At 44.9% G+C, this 19,870-nt stretch overlaps 1 protein-coding gene across 2 annotated transcripts in view; it reads right to left on the bottom strand.

Moving 5' to 3' along the window:
• Positions 1–9,995: 9,995 nt before the first annotated feature.
• The window catches only part of ST3GAL2 (ST3 beta-galactoside alpha-2,3-sialyltransferase 2), a 42,932-nt gene continuing 33,057 nt past the window's right edge, over positions 9,996–19,870 (bottom strand). For both annotated transcript variants that reach the window (XM_031458102.2, XM_010990289.3), the window contains exons 4-7: positions 15,283–15,462; positions 13,622–13,667; positions 13,269–13,388; positions 9,996–12,428 (exon numbers count right to left, since the gene is read on the bottom strand). In XM_031458102.2, coding sequence (XP_031313962.1) covers positions 12,255–12,428; positions 13,269–13,388; positions 13,622–13,667; positions 15,283–15,462 — 520 coding nt within the window. In that variant the 3' untranslated portion in view covers positions 9,996–12,254. The remainder of the gene's footprint in view (positions 12,429–13,268; positions 13,389–13,621; positions 13,668–15,282; positions 15,463–19,870) is intronic.

The following is a 19,870-nucleotide window of genomic DNA, read 5'->3' on the forward strand; positions in this document are numbered from 1 at the left end:
CTCTCCTTTAAAAGGAGAGGGAAGAAAGACATAGTTTCCCCCAGCTTTATAATAATGTGGTCACTGGTGGTAATTGCTGGCCCTAGGATCTCCTGCCTGTTTTCTGGCCAGGGGTGTTGGGACCAACTTCCAGCCCCTGAAGAATGAGAGTGGTGTGGGCAGAGGGCAGGAGTGGCCCGGGCAGCACAGCTGTATGAGCCCCATGCGTGGATGGAGCATGGGGAGTGGCCCCCCTTCTCTGTCCTTTGTGACAAGAGACTTGATACAAATGTCTCTTGCCCCTGGTTACCTTCCTACTCAAATTCAGAGATGTTCCAGCCCATCCCTTTTACCTGTTTTCTATGCCAGAGGATATCCCTGTTTCTCCCTGTGTGAGCATCTTGGCTACTTGTGTGAACCTCAGATCTGGGGAGAAGCATGGAAGTCAGTGAATCTTCAGAGGGACTGGCCTGGCAAGGGAGATGATCCAGGCCTACCTTCACCACCTGCAGTTGCTCTGTCTGCTCAAGTACCTGTTGTCAGTCACAGCAGCCAGAGGACTTCAGGTGGTTTTCTGACGCAACTGGCCCAGTGAGTTGATTCTTACCCATGGGTGTCACACTGCCTGGAGGTGAGCTGCAGAGTTTGGAAAGGAAGTTATGATCAAGTGAAAACTAATGCTGTTCATCCTTAATACCACTATTGGTTACTTTAATTCATACATTGTCTGTATGAATAAGGATGGATAAATTAGAGCTATACCCATATTCATTATGTTAAGAAATTTAAAAATAATTATGAAACGCTTTACTAATCATGGTTTGTTTTTACTTGTATTTTTCTGCTTATTAGACTAATATATGCTCATTAAAAAAAGATGTGTGTGTGTGTATATATTAAAAAAACATACAAGTGCTCTATGTCCCTACCTCTCTGGGATCACCATTGCTGACAGTTTGGTGAACTGTTTGCCTTCTGTTTGCATATATCAACGTACTTTCCTTTTACAAAAATGTGAACATTTGTTGTTGTGCAGCCTGCCTTTTCACTTACCAGTGTATCTCTCAAATGCAATGTGGATGTACCTCACTCTCAACAATGGCATCATTCCAGCATGTAGCTGCCCCAGCATTTACTTCATGGCTCCTAGTGATAGGCATCTGGGGGCTTCCACTGTGCTGTGTTGCCCACGGTGAACACAGGATCCAGCTCCTCCCTGCCCCACTGATACTCACTCAGGATGTGTTCCGAGAAGTAGAGTTGTTGGGTCAAAGAGTGGAGACACTTAACATTTTAACACATTGCTGATGTAGCCTGCTGAAAAGTTTTTACCAACTTACGCTGTTGCAGTAATAACAAAAATACCTACTACGTACTTGCCAACTCCCTCTATTGCCATTTTTTAAAACTGCCTGTTTAAGTAGCAAAAATAGATTATGTAACTGCTTTTTTATTTTTGATTTAGTGAGGTTTGGCAATTTTTCAATTTATTGGTATTATGTATTTTCTCTTTTAGGGGTGCTGCCCATTCTTGTCTCACCATTTTGCTATGGTGTGTAGGGAGGTAATTAGGTTTAACTTACTTATTTATTTTTTAGAGGAGGTGTTGGGAATTGAACCCAGGACCTTGTGGATGCTAAGCAAGCACTCTACCACTTGAGCTATACCCTCCCGTCAACACCATTTTGCTATTGAACTGCCAGTCCTCAACGATTTTTACCTACCTTTCTATTTTAGGGAAATTAGACTTTGTCTTGAGCGGTAGATGTTTTCCTAGTTTGTCTTTACAAAATCATTTTTTCTTAATACTGCACAAAAATTTAATTTTAATGCTGCTCAGATTTTATTTTTTAAGAAATCTAGATTTCATGTCATGGCAAAAAAAAAAGCTTTCCTCAGTGTTATAAATGATTTACTTGTGTTTCCTGAAGTGGCGATTCTTGGGCAGAAGGTTTTCTAAATTTTTGTAGGTCTTCACATATCCTTTTTTCCCAACTTATTTGCTGTGAGTGATTACAGGTACCTCAGGGTGAGTGGGGTAGGGTGCGGGCCAGAGTCCAGACTGAGCAACAGAGGGTCCAGATGGGATCAAGTGTCAGAGAGTGAGACTGGGGTGAAGCAGGTACCCAAGTGACTGCAGGTGTGAGGGGTGCATGCAAGCCACAGTGTGGGGAGGGAGTTCTGAGAAAAAAAGGGAGTGAGAAGGGGAGCAAGGTTCCAGAAAGGCTGGGGATAAGGGGAAGTGGGGAGGTGGGGGAGCAGTGTGAGGTGTGCTCTGGCAAGGCCTGGGGAGGGGGGTGAAATGGGGGAGGGAGGCCTCGTGCAGTGCCAGCATTCCAGTTACGTGATACCCACTTTCACCCCAAAACACAACAGTGATACAGAAAAGATACAACTAGAAAACAGAAAACATAACGCCTGACCCAAAAATGAGGTGAATATTTCTGTGGGCGAGAAATGGCGCAAAAAGGCAAAGTGGTGAATAGGGCTGAAGCCAAAGCTTGCTGGGCTCCCTGAAGCTGAAGGCTGTGAGGTCCCAGGCACTGAGGGGCCTGGAAGGGCTGTACACAAGAACCAAAGGCAGGCTCGCAGCTTGGAGGGGCCGGCTGGGTGGGAGCTTCATGCATGCTGGTTGGACAGGAGATGTTCATCAAGACACAGGCCCAGAAAGGCGGCGGGAGGACTTGGAGCAATCCCCACTCTCCCAACCTTGTTGACTGCCTGCCTGGTCTGTGATATCCCCTGATGGCTGAATCAGCACACCCGGTTCTAGAATAAGGCCCAAAGGGGTGGGGACCTGGATGGAGCCCATTGCTAAACCCAACTGTGGATTGTAGGGAGAGAAGAAATCAAATGCTAAGACTGCAGACAATAGAGGGAAGAGGGGAAGGGCAAGAGGGGTACACAATTAGGAGATACAAACTACTATATATAAAATAAACAAGAAACAAGGATATATTGTGCAGTACAGGGAAATACAGCCATTGTTTCCTAATAATGAAATGGAGTATCATCTATAAAAATATTGAATCACTGTGTTGTACAACTTTACTTCAAAAAATGATATAAAGAAAATTCACCCCAAATAAAATTAATTTTATAGAATGTCCTCATAAAAGACTTGAAGAATGTTTGGATATTCAAAGAGGAAGAGAACAGGGGGAAGGATATAGCTCAAGTGACAGAGTGCATGCTTAGCATGCATGAGGTTCTAGGGTCAATCCCCAATACCTGCTCTAAAAATAAATAAATCTAATTACCTTCCCCCACCAAAAAAATAATAATAAAAGAGAAAGAGAATAGAATACATTTCACTGAACAAGAACAAGGAATTATGAAGCAAATTTAGACAAGAGCAGTGGTGTACTGAAACTCACAAGAGCTGGTTGTTAAATCACTTTGTAGCTTGAAGTGCTAGGAGTACTTACACCACAGAAATCAGCAAACGCTACAAATCAGGCATTTCAGTTTGTTTTCAGAGAGACAGTTTACCAGCATCCTACTGGGTAGAAGTAACCAAGATCAGAAATTTTAGAAATGAGAAAGTTAGTTATTGAAATAAACTCAATAAATGAGAACACTAGATTATAAATCTTAATTAAACTCTCATTTTAAGGACAAGAATAAAGAGAAAAAAAAAAAAACCCCACAACCCAAATGTCAGTAAATTCACACAATAAAACTTTCTTGCTCTAAACCAATGGGTCCTGATTGGTTGGCTCTTCTGGACATTACCCTCCTCCCCTAACTCTTCTGTTTAAAAAAGGTGGTTTTTTTTTTTTTTTTTAATAGACTTTATATTTTTGAACAGTTTTAAATTTATAGAAAGGCAGAATTATTTCATAGCAAAAGGAGGACTGAACTCTGATCCCTCTGAATGCAGATACCATATGTTCTTTCTCCTTCAAGCCTTCTCCCTAGAGAGAAGCCATGTTGCCAGAAAGAACCTGCATTATTCTCAGGAACAGAAACAGTTGTTAGAGGAAAGGTGTTGTTTCTATATTCTCAGAGGAAAAAGCTGATCCTGATACCCACAGTTCAGCAAGTTTTGGGGGAGGGGGCATCTTCTTGCATTTTTGTACCTTAGTTGTCACCCAGGCATAGACTGCAGAGGCTGTTACTCTTCTGGAACGGTAGTGAGAAGGAGCATTGACTCCTAAAGCACACTCAGAAAGGAGTAATTTGATTTTTTAAAATGTAGGTTTAGGATTTTACCCTTCCCCTCACCTAGCAAGGGATGATGTTTTCTTACCTTGCTAAATACATCACAGGAAGCATTTCCTTGCCTCCTGAATGGCAGCCCTCAGCTTTTCCTGTAATGGTAAAATACTTAATAGCATTCTGCTCTTCCCCTGGCGTTCAGCCAGAGTGCCAGCCAAGTGAGTAGCCATCCACTCCTGGCCAGGCCATAAATTCCAGTGTTTCCTTCCAAAGAGCTCTCTGTGTTCAGACTGTATTACTGCTCATTTAAAGATGGTGCCTCTCCCAGAAGAATACAGATCCTTGCTAGACTGAGGCATGACCATGGGACTCCTTTGGCAACAAGGAAATGGGAACTTCTTGACAGAAGTTTTAAGAGCCAGCATGTGATTGACCAGATTCTCTTTTCCTGCCCCTGAAACCCAGATCCACCACAGATAATGCCACTGTCTGCCCAGGTCCCTGAGTGACTGTGACGTGCACAGCCCATGATGGAAATGTGGTTTGAGTGAGAAATAAACTTTGTTGTTTTAAGCCTCTGGGCGTTTGAAGGATGTCTGTTACTGTAACATAACCTAGCTTATCCTTACCACCATACCACTCCCCCCAACAACCCTACCCCCATCCCCACTTCACCCCCTCCTTTGGAATGGCTTTGGAAAACCTGTCCAGCCACCCTAGTGCCAACCCAGATAGTAGATGTATCCATCCAGGTACACAAAATTCCCAAGCAGTTTCTTGTTCCACTATTTCAGAAGAGAGAACAATCTCCAATTTCCAATTATTTAAAAAGCCTCCATCGTGACAGAGAGAGGTTAAATAAGCAACCACACAAAACCAACTCTGTGGAAACAGAGGAAAACCAAGGAAGAAGGTGTCTGCACAGTATGTGACTAAATATCACACTTACCTAGCTTTCCATGAGCTCAGTGAAGTCATAGGTAAGAAATGAAATTGATGTGGACAAATGTTAGGAACACACACACACACACACACACAAAATGAAAAAGCTCCCACCTATTCAACTATCGATGTGCACTTAAGATGCTTCCATATCTTGGCAATTATAAATAATGTTGCTGTTAATAGCAGGGTGTATGTATCTTTTTGAGTTAATTCTTATTTTGTGGTTGGCTTTATTCCTCTGATAACTATGTAAGTTTAAAAAGCTAAATCTCTAAACGTTCTTAGAAACAATGAACAGTACATATATGTAAATTAAAAAATATATGTGCAGTAAACAAAAAGATCTATCAAGCCATGAAAGACACAGAAGAAACTTAAAAAGACATATTACTAAATGAAAGAAACCAGTCTGAAAAGGCTACAAACTGTACGATTCCAACCAAATGACATTTTGGAAAAGGCACAGCTACAGAAACAATAAAAAGATCGTGGTTTCCAGGGGTTTGGGGAGATGGAGGGAGGAATGAATAGATGGAGCACAAGGGATTTTTAGGGCAATGAAATTATTCTGTGTGATACTATAGTGGTGGCTACATGTCATTATGCATTTGTCAAAACCCATAGAATGTACAACATCAAGAGTAAATCCTAATGTAAACTATGGACTTTGGTTGATAATAATGTGCCCATGTTGATTCATCGATTGAATCAAATATGCCACACTGATAAGGGATGTTGAGGGTAAGGGAATATATATGTGTGGGTGGGGAGGGCTATGTGGGAACTCTGTTTTCTGCTCAATTCTGCTGTAAACCTGAAACTGTTCTAAAAAAAAAAAATAAAGTCTATCAAAGAAAGAAAGAGAGAGAGAGAGGGAGGGAGGGAGGGAGAAAGAGCTCCCATTTTTAGCAATACAGGGAACTATTCAGAGCACGAAAAAATGTCCCAATCCAAAAACCAGCTACAAAGCTATTTTATTTATTTTATTTTTTGTTTGTTTTTGTTTTACGGCGGGTGGGGGATTAGGTTTATTTATTTACTTACTTATTTTAGTGGAGGTACTGGGGATTGAACCCAGGACCCCTTGCATGCTAAGCATGTGCTCTGCCACTGAGCTATACTCTCCCCCCTACAAAGCTATTTTAATGTATAAAAAAATTACCACTTTTAGAGTTTTATTTTTTACACTTAGTTCTGATCTATTTGGCATTTTGGTGAATGATTTAAGGTATGGATTTAATTTTATCTTTCCCCAAATGGTTATTTAGTTATCCCAATAAATTTTATTTAAACATTGACATTTTCCTAAGTGATCTGAGAGACCATCTTTATTGTAAACAAAATTTCCCTATGGACTCCGGTCTAGGCAATCAGACTAATGAAAGAGAATAGAGTATCCAGAAACACTCGAGTGAATATGGAATGTCAGTGTAGTGGCAGCCTTCAGGGGAAGGTAGGGGGTTGTGTTTGGCAAGGAAGATGGAGCAGGGAGGCCTCTGGGGAGCTTGCACAACCTGAGTGGTGGTTACATGAGTGTTCATCTTAAAATAATTCATAAAGGAAGCTCCATACTGTTCTCCATAGTAGCTGCACCAAGTTACACTCCAACCAATAGTGCACAAGTGTTCCTTTTTCTCCACATCCTCACCAGCACTGGTTATCTCTTGTCTTTTTGACATTAGCCAGTCTAACGGGAGTGAGGTGTTATCTCATTGTGGTTTTGATTTGCATTTCTCTGATGATTAATGATGTTGCACATCTTATCACATACCTGTTGGCCGTCTGTGTGTCTTCTTTGGAAAAATGTCTATTTAGATCTGCTCATTTTTTTAACCAGACTGGTTTTTTTTTCTATTTGTTAGTCCTTTACATATTTTACTTTCAGGTCTTATATTTAAGTCTAATCCATTTGTAGTTAATTTTTGTGAGTGGTGTGAGATAGGTATCCAGTTTAATTCTTTTGCATGTGAATATAGAACTACCACATGATCCAACAATTCTATTTCTGGGTACAAATTCAAAGGAATGAAATCACCACCTGGAAGAGACATCTGCACCCCCCATGTTCACTGGAGCATTATTTACAATAGCCAAGACATGGAAACAAACTAAGTGTTCATCAACAAATGAATGGATGAAGTAAACATGGTATATATATACAGTGGAGTATTATTTGGCCATAAAAAGGAAGTAAATCCTGCCATTTGTTACATGGATGGACCTTGAGGGCATTATGCTAAGTGAAGTAAGTCAGACAGAGAAAGACAAATACTGTGTGATCTCACTTATATGTGGATCTAAAAAAATTAAACTCATAGAAACAGCAGATTGGTGGTTGCCAGGGAGTGGGGTATAGGAGTGGGTGAAGGTGGTCAAAGGTATAAACTTCCAGTTATAAGATAAATAAGCTCTGGGGATGTAATGAACAGCATGGTGGTTGTAGTTAATATTGTAATGTATGTTTGAAAGTTGCTAAGAAAGTAGATTTTGAAAGTTAACACACACACACAAAATTTAACTATATATGATGGATGTGTTAACTAACCTTATTGTGGTAATCATTTTGCAATGTATACAATCACTACATTCTACACCATATACACATATACAATATTCTATATCAATTATCTCTCAATAAAGCAGAAAAATAAATAAAATTCTAGCTTTTCAAACTGTTCTATATAACATGTTGAATCACCTCTTTTCTTCTTCAGTCCATTTTGGTATCCAAATAGCAGTGGAAATTGTTTTTCCTTTACCATAGAAATTATAATATACAATCCTATCTATTTATAATCTATAATATATATTATATGACAATATTATCCTTTCTTTGCTTTATCAAATAAATTTCCATTATGGAGCTTTAAAAACCAGTAATAATTCATTGACTATATATTTTTGTACATTTATTTTTATATTCTTTTCTATATATGTATTTTATCCCACAACAAAAATGGTTTTAAAAAAAAACTAATTGCATTAGCAACTTGGGCACCATCTTTAAAGAACTCTGCGGTGGCTGTTATGTGTAGGTCAGAGAATTTGATCCAAGCCTGATAAAGACCAGAAAGCTAGCTCAGGTAGGGAGGCACATGTACCACAATCCAGTTTGGCCATTAGAGTTTTGACCTATAAGGATTTGGGACAATAGTTAATCGACTGTTAAGTTCCCCAGAAATGAAAGAGATCTTGGGCAACTTACTAAAATACTGCTTGATGGGTATAGGAGGGAAAATTCTAGGTGTGCTGAGAGGAAACCTGGGTCACAAAGTTGGAGATTTACAACCTCTCACCTAGTTCCCAGACCTAATCACGTCACATACCTGGAGCATTTTTCAAGGCGATCTCAGTGTCCTTTGAGGAGAGATCCTATGACGTAGCAGGTATATAGTGTGACTCTTCTCCCAAGACTTTCCAGAGGAACCCATTTCCTGGAGTGACAGTGTACTGTGGAAAGGGAAGTACCTAGACCTTTGGGAGTTATCAGCCACTGGCTGAGACCTGAATGCCAATGCAGCTCACCAGTTAGTCAGAGCTTATTATGAGAGCTTATTATAAGCTCATCATCTTTTAGATGGAGCTCTGGTCTAAGTCCATTTAATGGTAGGTCCAGTGAGACCACAGACCCATTTTAAGGTTGTTTCCTCAGTTTCATAAGGAGAGATATTTACCACCTGGCAAAATCATCATATTGGCAACTGGACCCATGGAGGGATAATGGTTATGATGAGATGTGCCTAATAGAAGTCCCTGGAACTATCTCCAACATAGTAAGTCAAATGCAATACCACATCCCAGGAGGATGTGCAGACTGGTGCTGCCATCCAACCTAAGTTATGGAGGGGTACGTGATTTCTTCCTTATCCCATTTACTCACCATCTGAATCATGGAGAACAACAGTAGTTTACTGCAAATGTAAATAAGTAGTAATGCCAACCTGTGGTTCCATATGTGGCATCTTTGCTGGATCAAACCAACACAGTCCTTGTCCAACATTTGGGAAAAAAAAAAAAAAAAAGACACATGATTTGGTGGGACTCTTGATTCTGGAGGCAACAGATAAAACATCTGGAGTGCTGCTCCAACCAAGTGTAGTGACTTATAACCCACAAGGCAGTGGCTTTGAGTGGCACCCAGACAAGAAATAGTTCTCAGCAGTGCAGGCTATGTGAACACCATGACCTGGGCCTTAGGACTCGGCCAACCAAATGCTCTTGGAGACTGTCTGTAGTGGAGAGAGATGTTTTATGGAGTCCTACAGTTTTAGAAAAAGATTAATGCCCTCCTCCACCAAAAAGTATTCTCCATTTGAAAAGCAACTCCGGACTTGCTCTTGAGCACTGGCAGAAACTGGGTTGTAAGACACCAAGTGACTACAGACCCTAAGAAGTCCATCGTGAAACCAATGTTATCTGATTCACCAAACTATAAAACTGTATGTTTTATGGCATTCCACTGCAGGCTTGAATGGCTCCAGGCAGCCCAAGGAAGAGGCACAGGCAGCTGCCCCAGAGGTCTGTGGCACCTGCTCCTATCATTTTGCCAATTCCCTGCCAACCCACACCGACGGCATCATGAAGTTCCACAGAACTTGGAAATGGAGGGGAAAAGCCCTATTCTGGTGTTTGCTGGATCTGCACACTGTGTTGGCCCTGACAGTGGACAGTCTCTGCCCTGCTGATACACTTGGGGCCCGTGAAGAACAGAGGTGAAGAACCACCCTCCTGGAGGGTATAGCTGGCAGCTGGGGGTTGGGAGGTCTCAGGTATAAAGGGAGGGTGTCTGGGAGTCATCCTCCCCCCTTTACATCCCCCCAACAGTCTTAGCCATTACTTGGTCACAGCTCCCCACTGACATATACACCTTTCCACAATAAAACATACTTCAGAATGGACGAATGACTACATAGTTTTTGTGTTCTTTTTAATTCAGAGAGAGAAAGGGAATAAAATAAAAAAACAATTGTTTAAATAACTATTGCAGAAGAGATTTGGGCTGGATGCTGGGACCTACCTCTTCCAGAATGCGGATTTATTAATGTTTTAAACAAAACCAAACCAAAAAAAAAAAAAGAAAGAAAGAAAAGAAAAGAAAAGAAAAAGAAAGAAAAGGAACAACAACAAAAAAAGAAATAAATTATTCTGCTCAATTCTGTTTGGCATAATTGCATTGTTTTTTTCATCTTCTAAACACTCAAAATAGCCTCTTCAGGAAGCACTGAGATGAGGCTGGTAAGAATGGCTGGGGCCTCGACTCTGAAATGGTGGGGGAGGCCCTGAGAGAGGCGTTCCATTAAAAGGCCCCCAAATCCACCCCCATTTTTAACCCTTCCTACTTTTGGAATTGGGAAGGAACAGCCTCATGCTAAGTCCTCAATATATTAATATTTAGGGGTGCCCACTGCCCCACCCTAACCTTCCAATATATTCCCCTGCAGGTTTTGGTTTCCCCAGCCAGCTGTAGGAATTACATCAATGTCCAGGAGGGTGCTGGGTAGTATCAACTAAGAAAAATGGTGGTTTTTGTGTTCATCACTGTTTGGAAGGGGGATCCTTTTTAGTGGTTTGGAAGCTTCACAGAAGCACTTTCCCACCTCATACACTTCCCCAAGCTTGAAAGGTGAGAATACCTTCAGCAGTTTCCTCTAGGGACTTAAGCTGGGTTCAGTCATGCAAATAGCTGCCAGCTGTAACCTCTGGTTGTTAGTTTCCCAGCCCTTCTAGAGCTGGAAATGGAAAGTGGGTTAGGGGGAAAAGGCAGGAGCTGAGCATGGAGGAGGGGATGTGTGGGCAGGGGAAGATGCATGCAGGGGGCAAGTCTACTCCTCCTTCGCTATTTGCATGGCAGCTTAGAATCTGAAAAGAATTTTTATTGGTCAACCACTCTTGGTAATTTCAGGTTAACTAAATTATGAGCCCAAAGCAAATTTCACTCCCAAGAGATTTCCTACTCCTCTTTAGGATAACGGGTGAAGGATTAAACAGCTGGGCTCCTCATCTCCAGCCTTCTTTCCCACGTGTTGCTCTCTCTCCTTAGAGCCAGCCAAGGACTGTGTGTGTGTGTGGAGGGTGTGTGTGTGTGTACGTACACTGGAAAGGTTGTGGGCGAAACAGTAAGGGCCAAAGGTGCACGTGAGTGAGAAGCACCTTACATTTGATGTGACAGGGCTTCCTCATCCCCTGCCCTGTTCCTTACACCTGCGTTCCGGAGTTAAGCCCTAGGCAAATTCCTCCCCCCCTGCCCCGCAAGAGGTGAACACAATTCTAGTTTTCTGGTGAGACGCTAAATGCCATGGTCAGAAAGGCCATTCCATAGGGTGGCCAAAGACGGGAGGGGAGAGAGAGGAGGTGGAGGAGAACTGGACCCACGCGCCCACTGGAGTCACCGCGTTTCTTTGGTGGGTTTACACTTACCCATCTGGGCCTGACCGAGAAAGGAAATGTGGGGTCTAGTTCTCTCGAAGGTCCGGGGCGGTTTGCGAGGGCTCTAGCTTTTCCCTTAGGGGAAAATGCGCTCCCTGGAAACCACCCGACCTCCCCTCGACCACCAGAAAGCCTCTGCAAACAAATCTCCGCCCGCCCCGAAGCCACGAGGGCCCCCCCCGGGAAGGAGAGGCCGAGGCACCGCTGCCCCGCGCCTTCCCCAGCGTTTCCTTTACGGCGCCCCACGGGGGGCCAGGCTGGCAAGCGACTGAGACGCCTGCTGCCGAGTCTAAAGAAAGTATTTCTCGCGGCCACACCCAACTCCTACTCCTCAGAAAGCGTGAAATGAAACCCTACCCAAAAGCATAGTGGAATGGGGACTGAGCGGCCGCCGGCCCACTTCTAAAGGCCATTGATTGGAGGAGACGGAGCCCAGCGCCGGAAGTTCTCCTTGAGTCGCATAATTGGCTGAGGAAGAGGCTCCGCCCAACGGCAGCGCTGATTGGTGCTAGTGCCAGGCTGGCCCCCAGAGTCTTGTGATTGGCGAGGGACAGCCAGCGCTCGCTGGACTGCAGCTTGATTGGTCCAGACCGCGTCTGGCGTCGCTCCCGATTGCCTGCCAACGCCCAACGGGGCGCCACGCCTGCGCCGAGGCTGCAGCCCCCTGGGCTGGCCCTGAGTTCCCGCTGGGGCGCTCGCCGGCGCCTCGCAACGGGGCCTGAAGAGTCGCGGCAAGGCTGGGCTCAGTTGCCTCGGTAGACCTCGATCTTGCTGGCCTTGGCCAGCATGTCGATGATGTGGGCCTCGAAGTCGGCGTCGTGCACGCCAGTCTTCCGGAACTCGCCCGCGTACCGGTTATTCTCCCAGTAGTGGTGCCAGTTGCCCCGGCTGTCGGCCCCGAACCCGTACACGTTCACCTGCGGGGGAGGGCGGCGCAGGTCACCCCACGTAGTGGACCAGGAGCACAGGGCGCGGGAGAGACTTGGTCGTGGTTGGGGAGGAGAAAGGAGCCACAGCGACCCGACCACAGCCGAAAGCCTGGAGCTCATCAATGCCCAGGGCGGGACACCCAGCCCTGGCGCTAAGGATACTGACCTGGAGGGAGACTTCTCCCTTACGGTTCTCCTTCCACCCACCCGTCCGGTGACATCAAGAACGCCTCAGTTTGGGGCTAGTCTGACGGCTCTCGAACTCTTGCTAACTTTTTTTTTTCTTCCTTAATGGAGTACTTCTATTGAAAACTAGTCAAGTACCCAATACTGTACACTAAAGAGCACACTGGTAATAAAACTGAAACAGGGAAAAAAAAAGTGGGTGTGCTGGGCGTGAGCGCTGCCCTATTAAGACACAGGAGCCCTTCCTGATAAGAGATGCGGCTCCTTGAACGATTAACCTACATTTCTAACAGTAGATGTGGGACACACCAGCTGCTGAAGCTTAACTACATTGTTTCTATTCCGTTTATGTTAATAGTTATTCTTTTATGGCAAGTAATATCAATTATGGTAATAGTATTCGATTTCCTTTTTAAATAAATTTAACGTTTCAGTGAAGTAATTCCAGATTTGGTAAAATCATGAAAGTATTAAGTTTGGGTAATGCATATCTATACTTTGCAGCCTAGAAATGGGAATGAAAGTCACCTGGTTTCTGCCTACAAAAATATATTCCTCTTGAAGCACTGCTAAGCCTTGAGAAGGGCTGACTCCCACTGTTCCATGGGTCTCATTATTTTACCGCCAGACTGGGCTACCCACCTCATCACACACATGCAGGGCAAAGAAGAGTACCAGCATCCCAGTGGAAGGGTACCGCCCGTGATGCTCTGTCCACCTGTCGTGGATGTATTTGAAGAAGGCTGGGTTGTAGATCTGGACCTGAGAGGAGAAAAGGTAAGGAGGACATGAGGGCTTCTGGGACTTGGAGACTGAGCCAGGATTCCCTGGTTCCTGTGGCCTCTGTGGGAGTCAGGTATACCAGCAGATGGGGGCTCTGAAGTTTACAGAAGGGTATTGGGAGACACCTGAGCCACAGGACTAGGCACATCACAAGTCAAGCTTGCACTGTTTCCCTTGAGGTGGGAATGAAGGAGGAGGAGGAGGGAGCTTACCTTTTCTTTGTCCACTCGAAGGAAGGACTTCACTGGGGCATAAGTGCTGCAAGCAATAAGAAAAATAACATTGAGATGGCCCCATGGACTCAGGGATGCTTTTCTTTCCACCCAGGCCTGAGTGATGACAGCCTCATATCAGGCTCCCCTGCTTCCAGACTGCTCTCCCACAGCACATCACTGCAATACCTTGCTCAGAAACCTTCAATGGCTCCCCATGTCCTTCAGGATAAAATAAGGATGTTTTAGACAAGCACTGGGGTCTTCCATAACCCAGTCCCAACTTTTCTTTCAACAGCTCTCTGCTGTGACCTCTGCACTTGAGTTAGCCAATCCTCTCACACCCACCATGTCTGTGCTCTAACCTCTGCTCACAATAACCCTCTCACTACTCTCCTCATATTTGGCATAAATCCCTCCTTCTGTTTTAGGCACCCATGGTGCCTATAACCTACATGCCCCTTTCTGAGTATTTATGGGACTTAAACTCTACAGCATTTATTTTAGCCCTTATGTCTCCCAAACATAAGATAAAGTCAGAAAACTGTAACTTACACTTCTGTGTTTAAAAAACACATGGTGACAACAAGCAAAAGGTGGAAACAATCCAATTGTCCATTGAAAGATGAATGGATAAACAAATATGGTATATCCACACAATGGAATACCATTCAGCCTTTAAAAGGAGTGAAATCCTGGCACATGCTACAACATGGATGAACCCTGAAAACATTATGCTTGTGAAATAAGCCAGATGCCAAAGGACAAACACTGTATGATTCTACTTATATGAAATACATAGAATAGTTGAATCATAGAGACAGAAAGAAGTGGTTATCAGGGGCTGGAAGGAGGGAAGAATGGTGAGTTATTTAGTGTTTAATAGGTACAGAGTTTCCATTTGAGATGATGGGAAAGTTCTAGAGTTGGACTGTGGTAAGGTTTGCATAGTAATATGAATGTACTTAATTTACTGAACTGTGTGGTTAAAATGGTATATTTTATGTTACACGTATACATTTTTTACACACACAGACAAACTGGTGCGACAGAGAGTGGATTAGTGGTTGCCTCGAGCTGGGGAGTAGAGGTGGAGGAAATGGGGGTGATGACTAAGGGTTACAGGGTTATCTTTAGATGAAAGATCTTCATCTTTAGAACATGAATGTGCTCTAAAATTAATTGTGGTAATGGTTACACAACTCTGTGAACATACTAAAGCTATTTATATGTACATTTTAAATGTGTGAATTTTATGGTATGTGAATTACATCTCAATAAAGCTGTTAGAAAAATACTTGGTGAACTGCATTTCCTGAGGTCCCTAGCTGTGACTGAGCAACTGCCTCCAAAGAAAGTTCTCAGCAGGCAGAGCTCCTACAGTCAGGAGCCACCTCCTGGGAAGACCAAAACCAGAATGGTCTTTCCCCACCTTGCTACACTAGTATGCTAGCTGCCACCATGCAGGAAGTGACCCAGAACAAGCTGTGGCCTCAGCTAACCCACCATTTTGGTCCCTCCCTACTGTTGCCTCTCTCCTCACCAGCCCCTCTTGGCCAAAATATTCAAATTAAAGGAATTCTAAGATCCTGTCCCTGGAAGACTCCTTCCAAGGTGGAACTGTCACCCATATTCCACTCCCAGCCAGCAGAGTGGCTCACAATCGGATCTGCCCTGTGGACAGGGCACTGGCGATCCACAGTAGGTCCAGGGCTTTGAAGGGCACCAGCACAAAGCTGACGTTGGCGGGCAGGTTCTTGGCACTCTCAGGGTACATGAAATGGTGGGTGGTTCGACTGCCGACATCCTGCTCAAAGCCCACAGTTGGTGCCTGATTCATCCTGCAGGAACAAGAGGGTAACGTGAGAAGACACCGCCATGGAAACTGGTAAAAGAGCTTTAGAGGACAGTCCGGTGCTGGGCATCAAACATGTAAATGGGTGTGCACTTAACCAGCAATTCCATTTCTAGAAATCTATCCTATAAAAATGGTTGCATGAGTGTGCAAAGATATGTGTGTAAGGAGATTCATGGCAGCATTATTTACAACAGTGAAAAGGAGAATCAATCAAACAGTAAAGAACCGGTTAATACATTTTGGCACATTCATATAAGAGTAGCATGTAGCCATCAGAATGAATGAAGTAGAGTTACACGTGCTGGTAAGAAATAAGGCCAAGAGCTATTCAGTGAAAAAAACCAAGTGGTGTGAGAAATCTCACTTCTTTCCTTTTAACACCTATCTTTTGAATGCCTGTGCAGCAGGAGGGAATTGCAAAGCAGAAAAGCAAAACAGGAAATTAGATAGTGTGGTTCTATTTTTTTAAAAGAAGAAAAAAGGAAGGGTGGATGGAAGGAGAGAGAGTAAGAGAGAGAGGAAGGAAGGAAGGAAGAAGGAAAGAAAGAACCAACTTTTGTATGTGAATAGAAAAAATCTGGAAGAATAGTAAAATTGTTAACAATGGCTACTTTTGGGGAATGGGACTAGGGAGGGATAATTCACTTTTTAGTGCATACATCTTTTTTTTTTTCCCCAATAACAAGCGTATGTTACTTTTATGATTTTTTTTTTTTTAAGAAAAAGTCTTTCACAGCTTAACTGGGCTGTTCTGTCCTCTTTCCTAGAAGACAAGATAAGAAGCAGGAAGTTGAAGCATTCACCCGGCCCCAGGGCAGATGGTTCTATTCCACCAGCTCCAGCCACCCTTTCTCAATATTTTAAGTTTCTGTCTCTTGTCTCTTGTCTTGTTTCCACTTCAAGGCCAAGAGGGATGCCCCGAGTTCTGACAATGCCCACCTGTGGCTGTCCTGGGCAGATGTGCAGTGCAGGGCTGTCTATCCTACACTGTCATGGAAGAACCCAGAACCCCAGTGCAGGCTCCCCATCCCCGGGTTGTGACAAGCCAAGAAGGCTTCTAGTTCCTTTCAGGTGATGCAAAACATAGGCTCAATAAAATCATCTTAAAACAGGTGATCTAGCTTTAAACACATACGTGTTGGCCTTTTCTTTTCTTTTTTTTTAAATTTTATTTTTTGGGGGGAAGTAATTAGGCTTACTTTACTTATTTTTAGAGGAAGTACTGGGGATTGAACCCAGGACCTTGTGTATGCTAAGCATATGCTCTACCACTTGAGCTATACCCTCCCCCACTTGTTGGCCTTTTCTGCTGTGACCGATTATGAGAACATTCCTGTCTTGTGTGGATCACACTGCAGAATCATACCACCCAGGTGGGTGACTGTAACCTGGGCATCTGCTGAGGACACAGGGATTTGGGAGAGAGGGAGCAAAGTCTCCACATGCTCTCCCAGTTTTTTATGCCTGTTCAAACATTCCCTGTCCTTTGAGTGGCCAGTGCCCCCTAGCTGGGCGTGCTGCTTTTCTCTTGCCCATCTCCTATTGATGGCCCAATGCAACAAGAGGGTGTGCAGAATGCCCCACCACCACTGGTCACACTGCCGTACTGCTTGTCTCTCTGTTTCCCTTCCCCTGAGGGACTGGAGGGTACTTTGGGCTGGGACCACATAAAGCCCAACAGTGGCCTGATTTAGAACTAGAGAGTGAGTCCGTGTTCTTTACCACTTCAGTTCCAGTCTGGTTCAAGCAGATGCCTAGAATCTTTCCTGTAGGACCACCTGTGCTCTGGCCCCCATACAGGGGTCCAGATCCTACCTCTCTCCCCTAAATGCAATTCTTTAGATTAACTTCCTCTTTGCCTGTATCTGGGGGTCCCTCTGATCTTTTGATCTTTAGGGTTCAGAGTTACTGCCTATGAGAAGAGCTGAGAAGTATTTTCTCATCTATTAATAACCGTTTGTTGCGGCTGCTACAGCTCCACACACAGCCTCAGTCCTACTGTCACTGCATCCACAGCCTGGATCTGCCTCTGCCATGTCAGCCCTGGGGTGTGTGAGGAACAGAGAAGGAACAGAGCAGCTGGAGAGGAAGCCTTAAGGGGGATGATGTTTCTCAGCTGCCTGAGATACGGAAGTTGGTAGCAGGAGGTAGAAGACTGAGATTGGTGACACTCAAGTTGGCTGGGGCCGGGGCTGGGCAAGAACTGAGGTCAAGGTTCACTCTTATGAAGACCCAAGAAACAAACCTCATCTCATCCAAGATGGAGAAGTCAAGCTGGTCCTACAGATCTAAGGGCTGCAGCTGCCCCAGGCTGGCCTCTGAAGACACCCGCATATGCCTTTTCCACTGACTCAGGGGCCAGAGCTTTCATAAAGTCCCTTCTTAAACCTGTCACCCAGGATTACTGCTGCCCACCCTTCAGTCAGCCCTGCTGTAGAACCTCTATCCCTTGCCTCCAGCTGCCACCTGCTTGCTGGGCAGGCACCAGCTTTCAAAAGTCTGGGAATGAACAGAATAAGAGGTTCAAAAAGATGTTTCAGAGCCTCCAAGAAAAGGGAAGGAACATGGCATGCATGCTGCTTGAGACAGAATTGTGCTTTGAGGCTCTGATTCATTCTGGAGAATCCAAGCCCTGGAAAGGGACCAGAGCAGGATGGAGAGGATGAGCTAGAGCTCTGTGACTCAGGGGAAAAGCATTCTAGAATTCTGTCTGTCACTGGCTGCCTCCAGCTGCCAAAGAAGCACCTGAGGGCAGGGGCCCAAGCAGGATGGACGTACATTCATGCTTAGGGTTTGGTGTTTGGTCACCTAGTCAGTCCCTTTCATTCATTCCTGTATTTACGGTGAGCCTACAATCTGCTAGGCGCTGTCTAGGATCTATCTACTGGCCAGCGGAGGCAGGACCAGCTCAACTCCATTTGGAGTTGTCAGCAGGTCTTAGAAGACAGAGGGGAGGAGGCAGCTAGGGGAGAGCAGGTGAGTGGGGAGTGGGTAGGGCCATCATCTCACTGCAGCTCAGCTCAGCCCTGCTTCCAGGAAAGGAGACCTCACCTCCACTGGTTCGAAACCAAGACACACCTATAGGCAGTCACTTCCATGACCATCTGGCTGCTTCTACAGATCAGCAAAAAGCCAATTACCATCTGGGTCACTCCTTCCACAAAGCAATTTTAGGGTCCACTCTCAAACATGTCATCTCAAAACAAACAAGAAACACCCCATCTCCTAGCCTGGTCCCTGTGAGAGAACATCTGTGAATTCCTTTCTGCAGCCTAGCCTGACCAGATGTCAGAGCAGCCGAGCTTTTCTGTCTGCAGCGCTCCTCCCCTAGAGCTTCCCAGTCATCACTAAGGCACTTAGTGAAAGTTCTGCAGGTGGTGGGGCAAGGGAGGCAGTAGCTTAGGGTACTCGAAAGCACTTCCTGGGGCTTCCCAACTCCCCAAAGGCTACACTGACACAATGGCCACCTCATTCCCCAACCTCAGCCATTGTCTCTGGGGGAGAGAGGCCCCTTTCCAGCTCCCAGCTTACCTCCTTTGCATTCTGGGTGCCAGCAATGGGAAGCTGGGGGAGAACCTCAAGTGGCTCTGGGTGCCTGGATAGGGCCTAGCATCCCCCTCTCCCCCCACTCCCCACCATTCTCAACATAAGAAAGGTTTCACAAGGAATGTTGAAAGCCTCAGAGACATATAGCTGCCTTGGTGTTGCTATGGAGACAGCAACAGTTTCTAAGACAAAGCCCTGCCTTCTGCCTCCTGGGAAACCTGGTCTTTCTGCAATGCTCATCCTAAGAAATGCTTAGTGAAAACGGGGCATTTTCACTATCTTTATTCTTAGGGCTCTTCCTCCACCAAGGGGTAGGATGGAAGGATCCCCACTGTGGCATTTCCTGTCCCCAAGACTAGGGAGGGAGTCAGAAAACACAGGTTCAGGAGCAGAACCAGCAGCCCCGTGTCTTGGTCACAAGACTATGCTCTAGTCCCTGCTCTGTGCCTTTGTCTGGCATGCATGCCCTTCCAAACCTCTTTTCTTCAAGGCTGGGTACAGATGTCTGTGGAATAAATGAGCCCCCATATAATCTAAACTCTATGAGATAAAGCCCCCAGGGTAGGTACCAACAGCTCCTTTCTCTGCCCAGGACACCCGTCTTCTGTGAATTGGCCAGAAGGAATCAATTATCTGTGGCTATTAAGCAAGATGCTAGTCTGGGGCCTGCACTCCTGGTCCTACTGCTATGGGGACCAGGCAGGTGGAAGGGCTCCTGGTGGGAATTTTCACCAGACATCAGCCAGGAATCTAGTTTTAGCTCTTTTCAGAGGCATTCAGGGCTGGAAACTGAGTGTGGGCCTCAAGCGAAGTTTAGAATGGGAATTTTGCCTTCCCATCTACCC

This window comes from Camelus dromedarius, chromosome 9 (assembly GCF_036321535.1).
Source record: "Camelus dromedarius isolate mCamDro1 chromosome 9, mCamDro1.pat, whole genome shotgun sequence".
NCBI classification, from domain to species: domain Eukaryota; kingdom Metazoa; phylum Chordata; class Mammalia; order Artiodactyla; family Camelidae; genus Camelus; species Camelus dromedarius.